Below are 8,766 nucleotides of genomic sequence, written 5' to 3'. Positions count from 1 at the left end.
CCTGTGTTTTCAACGTTACTGAAGCCAAAACTAGCTTTTCTGCTAGCATTTACTGAAGCATTTTAAATATCTGAAGGGCGGAGCTGAACACTGATCATGTGACCTTTCAGTGTTTGTGATTGGGTCACATGACTAGAATAAAAAGTATTAAGTATTTATTCTGAGCTGCCAAGTATCACGCTGAAAAACTCAGCTCATCTTTTTTTCTGCACACATGCTAACTCGATGCTAACTGAAGCTAATCTGTAGAATGGTCAGTGAATACTGAAAGCTAAGCTAACAGTGATTAAAGCTAATCTGCAGATGAAGCTGAGTGAGTCTCATTTTACTGATTTAAATGTCAAATATAAGCAAAACTAAAAGATGAACCAGTCAAATCAAACCCTTCTTTGAGGTGCAACAGCAACATTTAAACAGTAGGGGGCGCTAAAGACCCATAAAGCTCCAGTATGGGGCTGTGGTGCGGTTTCGCTTCCAGCAGAGGGCGCTTTGAGCTTTGATCAGGCTTCGTTCTGTTATCTTTACCCACAATTCTCTGCACAGTCACAAAAAGATCAGAAGGTCAAAGTTCTCATGTGGTTTCCAGGGTGGTGGTTACCAGGGTGATGGTTTCCAGGGTGGGTGGTGGTTACCAGGGTGATGGTTACCAGGGTGATGGTTTCGAGGGTGGGTGGTGGTTACCAGGGTGGTGGTGGTTACCAGGGTGATGGTTTCCAGGGTGGTGGTTACCAGGGTGGGTGGTGGTTTCCAGGGTGATGGTTTCTAGGGTGGTGGTGGTTACCAGGGTGATGGTTACCAGGGTGATGGTTTCCAGGGTGGGTGGTTTCCAGGACAGACCCACCTGTGGACAGACCCACCTGTGGACCGACCCACCTGTGGACCGACCCACCTGTGGACAGACCCACCTGTGGACCGACCCACCTGTGGACCGACCCACCTGTGGACAGACCCACCTGTGGACGACCCACCTGTGGACAGACCCACCTGTGGACCGACCCACCTGTGGACCGACCCACCTGTGGACCGACCCACCTGTGGACAGACCCACCTGTGGACCGACCCACCTGTGGACAGACCCACCTGGCTGCATTCGAGATTCCATCTGTTCTTCCAGAGACTCTGAGCAACCTTTTATCCAGATGTTTGAGTTTTTTGTTTAAGGTTTCACTGGTTTTCGTACCTGATGTGAATTCTCAGATTTTTCAGATCTGACGGACAGTTTCTGACAAGCATTCGGAGCAGGGGTGGAGTTGACCCACCTGGTGGAGCGCCTGGATCAGGGTGTTCCTGAAGGATTGGACCAGTTAGGGCCAAACGTGTCCAAGGACGGACGGATCAGAGCAGCAGGTCCAGCAGGACTTCTGTTGGTCCACCATGACGGATCTCCCCGTCGGGCTGCAGCCACCAATCATCAGTCATCTGGTGATGAGCATTGTCTTTATCTTGTATTATGTGTTCACCATATGTTCCTGTCTTCTCTTAGAAGTTAGGCTTGGTAGACCCATTAGCTAATGTAACAAGGATCAGAGACATTCCTTTCTCAGGATTGTTGTTGTTCCATTGTAATCTCAGGACCAGTCAGGCAGGGGGTGTCAAACACCCATCATAAACGGGACATCAGGGGGGGGTTGGTGATCTTATTTGCATGAAGAATGGGAACTTTGATCTGGCCACCTGGGAAGATAATGGAGAAGAAGGACTGTACCAACACCAAAGGAGACGGGAAGAAGAGGACGAGGCCAGCAGAGGAACTGGATTGGATTGCATGAACATTGTGAATTTGCATGTGTGTTTCTATAAAAGACTGGGCCAAGGGATAGTTAGGTTGCCATGGCAATGGACTCTGTTCTTGTAGGGTTATGAACTGGCCGGAGCTCTGGAATATTTGTATCTCAAAATGGTTCTATTGTTAAATACATTTTGAAATTGGCATTTTTCTTCTTTAAGTCTTCATTCAAAGAACACGCGGATTAGCAGCTACATACGGGAGGTGTTGCGATCCAACACTGGAAACAAATGGAGTTTCAACAGAACCCATCAGATCCCAGGGCTAACGCTCCCGGTTCAAGAGCGACACCTGGAGGTCACAACAGAAACGGGCGCTGAGCCTCTTTCCTGTGTCGACATAAACTCGTGAAGAGGAAGTTTGAGGGAAAATCCTGTGGCCGCACGGTCACATGACCTCCCTCCACGGGAACCCTGTCGGCGTTAAACACACGACACACTTCATAAACATGCTACCATGCTAACGTGCCGTCTAGCTGGCAGAGGTGTCACTTTAAAAGTCATGTTGCTATTTTGGCTTCATGACTGACCTTTGGTCTTCAGAGGTCCCAGCTGGCCGCAGCTCCACTGCTATTGGCTGGAGTCGGGTATCTGTCACAGCTGCTATAAAAAGCGCCGCCGCCGCCGCCTCACTGTTGGTCGGTGAGTGAAGGGCGCCTGATTCTGTCTCCACGCTCAAGCTAAAGTCAAAGATGACGGCAGTTCATCGTCTGGTAATCGTTCGCCATGGGGAGAGCTCCTGGAACCAGGAGAACCGCTTCTGCGGGTGGTTTGATGCTGACCTCAGTGAGAAGGGTGTGGAGGAGGCCAGGCGTGGGGCTCAGGCCATTAAAGAGGCGGGGTTAAAGTTTGACGTGTGCTACACCTCCGTGCTGAAGCGAGCTGTGAAGACCCTGTGGACCATCATGGAGGGCACTGACCAAATGTGGCTGCCCGTCATCAGAACCTGGCGTCTAAATGAACGTCACTATGGTGGCTTGACTGGCCTCAACAAAGCCGAGACGGCCGAGAAGCATGGCGAGGAGCAGGTGAAGATCTGGCGCCGCTCCTTTGACATCCCTCCCCCCCCGATGGACAAGGACCACCCCTACCACAAGATCATCAGTGAGGTGAGAGCATTGGTGGGATTCGCTTGATTCTCCGACAGCATTTGTCCGTGAGTAAGCTAACGATGTTCTCGCCACCTCCAGTCACGGCGCTACAAGAACCTGAAGCCAGGTGAGCTCCCCACCTGCGAGTCTCTGAAGGACACCATTGCCCGCGCCCTGCCGTTCTGGAACGAAGTCATCGCCCCGGAAATCAAGGCCGGGAAGAACGTCATCATTGCTGCCCACGGCAACAGTCTCCGTGGCATCGTCAAGCACTTGGATGGTGAGTTCCACAAACAGCTTCTTCTTCTGCACAGTTAGCTGACCTGGTTTGAGGCTGTGCGGCGGCGAGTCCACCGAGGTTAAACACAGCCAACACGCGACACCACCTGAAAAGAGATTCAATGATTCCATGGTGGTCAGTAGCATTAGCATGCTAATGCCTGTTGCCATGGTTGCCCACTGTAGCTGCTCTCTCTCTCACGCTTGTTGGCTGTTCACAGTGCACACGTACAGATGTTTAGCCGTGTTTAGCCGTGTTTAGCCGTGTTTAACTGTGTTTAGCTGTGTTTAACCATCCATCCATCCTCCCTCTACCCTTATCCGGGGTCGGGTCGCGGGGGCAGCAGCCTCAGCAGAGAGGCCCAGACTTCCCTCTCCCCAGCTACCTCTTCCAGCTCATCCGGGGGGATCCCCAGGCGTTCCCAGACCAGAGACATCGTCTCTCCAGCGTGTCCTGGGTCTCCCCGGGGGTCTCCTCACCAGGGAGGGGCCCAGCCACCCTACGGAGGAAGCTCATTTCAGCCGCTTGTACCCGTGATCTTGCTCTTTCGGTCAAGACCCAAAGGTCATGGCCACAGGTGAGGGGAGGAACGAAGATCCACCGGTAAATCTCTTCACCCCAACGGACCGGTGCAGAGTCCGATCCGCCTGTCGACCTCCCGCTCCATTCTTCCCTCACTCCTGAACAAGACCCCGAGGTACTTGAACTCCTCCACCTGGGGCAGGATCTCCCCCTTGACCCGGAGAAGGCACTCCACCTTTTTCCAGTTGAGAACCGTGGCCTCGGATTTGGAGGTGCTGATTCATCCCAGCCGGGGAACCGATCCAGTGATTGTTGGAGGTCACGGGCCGATGACGCCAACAGGACCACATCAAAGAGCAGAGACCCGATCCTGAGGTCACCAAACCGGACCCCTCAACACCACGACTGCACCTAGAAATTCTGTCCATAAAAGTCACGAACAGAATCGGTGATGGTGATGAAGATGGTGATGAAGATGGTGATGATGAAGATGGTGATGATGAAGATGGTGATGAAGATGGTGATGATGATGGTGATGAAGATGGTGGTGATGATGATGAAGATGGTGGTGGTGATGATGGTGATGAAGATGGTGATGATGATGATGATGGTGGTGATGAAGATGGTGAGGATGAAGATGCTGGTGAAGATGGTGATGATGAAGATGGTGATGGTGATGATGAAGATGGTGAAGATGATGAAGATGGTGATGGTGAAGATGAAGATGGTGATGGTGATGATGATGAAGATGATGATGGTGATGGTGATGATGAAGATGGTGATGGTGAAGATGATGAAGATGGTGATGATGAAGATGGTGATGGTGGTGATGATGATGATGGTGGGATGAAGGGGTGACCATAGCTGCTGGTCTGACTGGGATCACTGGGGAAGCTGCCAGACACTCAGCAACTGTTATAAATAGAACGATGGTTCTTGTTACAGTCACGACCTTTGTGGAAGAAGGTCAGACATCTGTAAGCAGGAGCAACACTGACACATCCAGACCGTGAAGGCCAACAGGAAGTAGATTCAGGCTTCCTGCCTGGACCCAGTTAGCGCCTCTGCTGGTTCTGCTCGGCTGAGCGACAGGAACCAGCTTCAGCTCTCCCAGGATCTGAGGTGGACTCTGAAATGTGACCCCCAGCTGAACATCTGTTGATTCTCGCCTGTGTGCAGGAATGTCCGACGCCGCCATCATGGAGCTGAACCTCCCTACGGGAATCCCCATCGTGTACGAGCTGGACGCCAACCTGCAGCCCGTCAAACCCATGTCCTTCCTGGGTGACGAGGAAACGGTGAGGAAGGCCATGGAGGCCGTGGCCGCCCAGGGCAAAGCCAAGAAGTGAGGCCAGCTCCCGGCCCGTTCAGCGCATTCCAACCGGAGTTCTGTTGGAGACGGATCCAGCCACAGCTGTCCCAGTAACGATGACTCAGCTTTTCCCATCAGCTCTTCATCCTGACACCAATAAAGTGGGAAGTTTTGATCTTGTCTGCCTGATTCTTCTGCTCCCAGCTGAAGGTTCTCCTGCAGGTTCTCACCTTTGACTTCAAAGGAACAAACACATCTAAGAATGACAACTTAAAGTTACCGCTCAAAACATTTGTTACGACAGTTGAACCATCTCAACACCAGAAATCGGACCCGAGCTTTTCATTTCCGTTCGGAATGTTTTATTATTTTGGTGGGGTTTTTGTAAAATGATCATCAAACAGAAGAAGCGACGGGGGTCAGTTCAGAAGAAGGAACGCGAGAGCGCCGACAGCTGCAGGTCAGTTCTGGTCCAGTTCTGAGCGGTTCTGCTTGGCCCGGTTGGGTTTCTTCTTTGACGGTTTCAGGAAGTTGGGCAGAGACGTGATCCTGGTCGGGTTCTTCTTGTACGTCACGGCTTTGTGCGCCTCTGCTCGCGCCTGGCCCACGTACTCGGCAGCACTCGTCACGTTCTTCTCGATGTTGTTGATCAACTCGCCCTGACGGGAGAGAGGCAGCACTCAGGTCACATGACACGGCTCAGCGGCGCGCCATCAAATACGGAGCAGCAGCATCAGTCTCAGTTAGCAGTTAGCAGCTGGGTGCTCCAACATCTGGATGAACAAAACATTCCAGATGTTGCTGATGATGGAACGTCCTCTAAAACAGAATAATGAGGACACATCTGAGGAACTCGGAACCACAGACCCACACAGGACTAACCCTGAACCCTAACCTACCCTAAACCCTAACAACAAAAAGAAAAACCTAACCTAACCCTGAAACATAACCTAACCTAACAACTAAACCTGAAACCTAACCTACCCTAACCTACCCTAAAATAACCTGAACCCTAACCTAACCCTACCCTACCCCCTAACCCTAATAAACCTAACCCTAACCTAACCGAACCCTTCTAACCCTACCCTCCCCCCTAACCCTAACCTAACCCTACCCTAACCTAACCCTACTCTAACCCTACCCTAACCCTGAACCCTAACCTAACCTAACCCTAACCTAACCCTAACCTAACCCTGAACCCTAACCTAACCCTCTTTATTTTCATCACTTTTTGTCATCACATCACTGAAATCAAGTTCAGCATTTAACAACAGCTTTCGATGATTTTTAATCATTTTTCCGTCTCTCGGCGCCGCCCTGCTGGACAATCAGCCACTGATAAGATAAGAGAGGAGGAGCGGGCGTTATCAGCTGACCTGACTGTCCAGCAGGGCGGCGACGTCACAGAAAACCTGCTGCAGGTCCTTGATGCTGGACTCCAGCCTGACGATGTCCCGATGGCGAGCGTGGATCTGGTTCAGCGCCTCGGTGGAGAAGGACGAGCTCATCTGTGAGGAGACCTCAGTTAGTCACCAGCCGCTGACGTCACAGCCCGCCGCCACCGCGGCGTCCTCGCTACTGACGTGTGACATGAAGACAGCCAGACGGTCGCGGTCCAACATCTGCTCCAGCTCCTCATCTGTGGTCTCTTTGTTCACTGCAACATCGGCAGAGGGGAGTTCAGCTCCGGACCGTCGACCACGTCGCCACTGTCCAACTCACCGATGTGCAGCTGGCGCCGAATCTGCGCTTTACACTTCTCCCGGAACGCCGTCTGCGTGGCGTGATGGCGCTTCATGATGTCAGTGAAGCAGAGCGTCATGTGACCGAGCTGCAGGACGAGAGCACGAGTGAAGACCTGTAGAACATCTGGCGAGGGTGAGAAGGTTGGACCTCACCTGGTTCCTGTGAATCCGGGTCACCACAGAAGAGTCTTCAGCAGGAAGTTGAGTTTGCATCACTGAAGCCGCCAAAAGAGCCAATGAGTTCATCCAGCACCTCAAAACGCGGGTTTCTGATCAATATGGATCAATAACGGACTGAACTCACCTTCCAGCTGGTGCCGGATCACGTGGACGTCCCTCCTGGTCTCCTGCTCCAGTTTGTCCAGCTCGTCTTTGGTTGCTGAGATCAAAGCAGCAAAATATCCTGGATTAAATCGACCAATCAGCATCTTTGATGTTGTTTCTGTGGACGCTGCTTTTCCTTACGTTGAAGAACTTTTCCTAATATACGTTGCTTATTGTTGAATATCAGACGGTTTTTTAATCTCCAGATGTGTTTGGATAATTTATTAACCACAATTTCTTGAACCATCAAAGCTGCAGCCGAGATGAAACAAACCGTCAGGTGATCACACAAAGATGAGGACACCTCCACTGGACCCGCTCCATTGAGCTAACGCATGCTAAAGCTCGGCTCTGGAGGTGCTGGCTCTGGACTCACTCTGTTCCTGCACCGGATTGGATAAAATGAGCACGTGTCTCTTCTGCGCCTCCTCCACGTGACGTGAGAGCTTGTCGAGTTGGGTCCTCACCTGGCCCACCTGAGCACACGTAGCGAGGATGACGTCATGTTTTCCAAAGCGAAATTAAGATATTTTTGTGGTTTTCACCTTCATGAAGAGCTCCTCCATCTGTGTCCCTCCGCTGCAGCCTGAAGCCCGAGAGAGAGGAACTAGTCCTCCGGCGGCTCAACAATTAGCGGAAACAGCTCCGCAGCTGCTGCATCCAGCGCGACGTCTGACGGGTTTGATCCGCTCAGACGCGGTCAGAGTCCCGCAGAGGGATCCGGAGCAGCCCGCAGCCCAGAGCGGTGCGGAGGAAGCGAACAGGCGGAGGGCTCAGGCTCCTTCGGCCGCTTGTACCTGCGTTTACCTGCGTTTACCTGCTTTTACCTGTCCGATGGCTGCGCCCACCTGTACTCTCCTGTGCACACAGAGCGCGGGCACGGAGGCGCGTCGCCGACTGTGTCTCAACAAAGCATAGTTAGACAAAATAAAATGTGCCCAAGAGAGGGCGCTCCCACACACCCCATCGCTGAGAGGACACCGGAAGTTCAGGAAACGCCTCAAAATACACCCGGAAACATACAAACACGCGCTCGCGCAAACACACACACACACACACACACACACACACACACATACATACATACACACACACATACACATACACATACATACATACGTGTGTATTAATAATAACAATGTTCAGCAGGGTGTTGTTCCTCCTTCCCACCGACAGATGGAGCTGTAACAGCTGAAACTGGACTAATTATTCTTCCTCGATCCATCCATCCTTCAGCCATCCATGCAGACATCAGGACCATGCTGGCTCAGCACTGGAGCCCCTGGCCCAGGGTCGCCCCTGCCCAGGGTGGACCACGCCCAGGCTCGCCCCACTCATGCTCGGCCCCGCCCATAGTCGCCCCCGCCCACGCTCGGCCACGCCCAGGCCCGCCCCGCCCAGGGTGGACCACGCCCAGGGTGGACCACGCCCAGGCTCGCCCCGCTCATGCTCGGCCCCGCCCATAGTCGCCCCCGCCCACGCTCGGCCACGCCCAGGGTGGACCACGCCCAGGCTCGCCCCGCTCATGCTCGGCCCCGCCCACCGTCGGCCCCGCCCAGGACAGGCTGAAGCGTGTCTCATTGGGTCCATAAAGGATGAGAGAAAGTTGCAGATTAAAAAGCTGGAAGACGCTGTGGAAACGTAATCATGTCTGAACAGAAGCAGTCACGTGCTCGCTGAACATCACTCAGCGTTAGCATGGAAATG

The 8,766-nt window shown here is 52.7% G+C and overlaps 2 protein-coding genes across 3 annotated transcripts; one reads left to right on the top strand and one right to left on the bottom strand.

Moving 5' to 3' along the window:
• Positions 1-2,407: 2,407 nt before the first annotated feature.
• Positions 2,408-5,165, top strand: pgam2 (phosphoglycerate mutase 2 (muscle)). Its single transcript, XM_057024332.1, has 3 exons — positions 2,408-2,894; positions 2,976-3,156; positions 4,858-5,165. The coding sequence occupies exons 1-3, from the start codon at positions 2,478-2,480 to the stop codon at positions 5,025-5,027; spliced, it is 768 nt and encodes a 255-aa protein (XP_056880312.1). The 5' UTR covers positions 2,408-2,477; the 3' UTR covers positions 5,028-5,165.
• Positions 5,166-5,329: 164 nt separating this feature from the next.
• Positions 5,330-8,330, bottom strand: LOC130520633 (syntaxin-3-like). 2 transcript variants are annotated; one of them, XM_057024330.1, is made up of 8 exons: positions 7,605-8,330; positions 7,436-7,535; positions 7,040-7,114; positions 6,889-6,950; positions 6,713-6,821; positions 6,574-6,647; positions 6,367-6,498; positions 5,330-5,649 (listed from the first exon to the last, which is right to left on the bottom strand). In XM_057024330.1, the coding sequence occupies exons 1-8, from the start codon at positions 7,623-7,625 to the stop codon at positions 5,452-5,454; spliced, it is 771 nt and encodes a 256-aa protein (XP_056880310.1). In that variant the 5' UTR covers positions 7,626-8,330; the 3' UTR covers positions 5,330-5,451. The 2 variants fall into 2 exon arrangements, with proteins under 2 accessions (XP_056880310.1, XP_056880311.1); XM_057024331.1 differs by lacking the exons at positions 7,436-7,535; positions 7,605-8,330 and adding an exon at positions 7,201-7,412.
• Positions 8,331-8,766: the final 436 nt, after the last annotated feature.

This window comes from Takifugu flavidus, unplaced genomic scaffold (assembly GCF_003711565.1).
Source record: "Takifugu flavidus isolate HTHZ2018 unplaced genomic scaffold, ASM371156v2 ctg456, whole genome shotgun sequence".
NCBI lineage: Eukaryota > Metazoa > Chordata > Actinopteri > Tetraodontiformes > Tetraodontidae > Takifugu > Takifugu flavidus.
This window is presented reverse-complemented; position numbering and strand designations above follow the sequence as displayed.

Bases quoted from the DNA above. Each gene is read 5' to 3' on its own strand.
- LOC130520633 (XM_057024330.1), bottom strand. From the start codon at position 7,625: ATGGAGGAGCTCTTCATGAAG. The intron at 6,951-7,039 runs GTGAGTTCAGTC...TGGCGGCTTCAG, and splicing joins GATCCGGCACCAGCTGGAAG to TGATGCAAACTCAACTTCCT. The intron at 6,822-6,888 runs GTGAGGTCCAAC...CTCGTCCTGCAG, and splicing joins CCCGGATTCACAGGAACCAG to CTCGGTCACATGACGCTCTG.
- pgam2 (XM_057024332.1), top strand. From the start codon at position 2,478: ATGACGGCAGTTCATCGTCTGGTAATCGTTCGCCATGGGGAGAGCTCC. The intron at 2,895-2,975 runs GTGAGAGCATTG...CGCCACCTCCAG, and splicing joins ACCACAAGATCATCAGTGAG to TCACGGCGCTACAAGAACCT. The intron at 3,157-4,857 runs GTGAGTTCCACA...GCCTGTGTGCAG, and splicing joins CATCGTCAAGCACTTGGATG to GAATGTCCGACGCCGCCATC.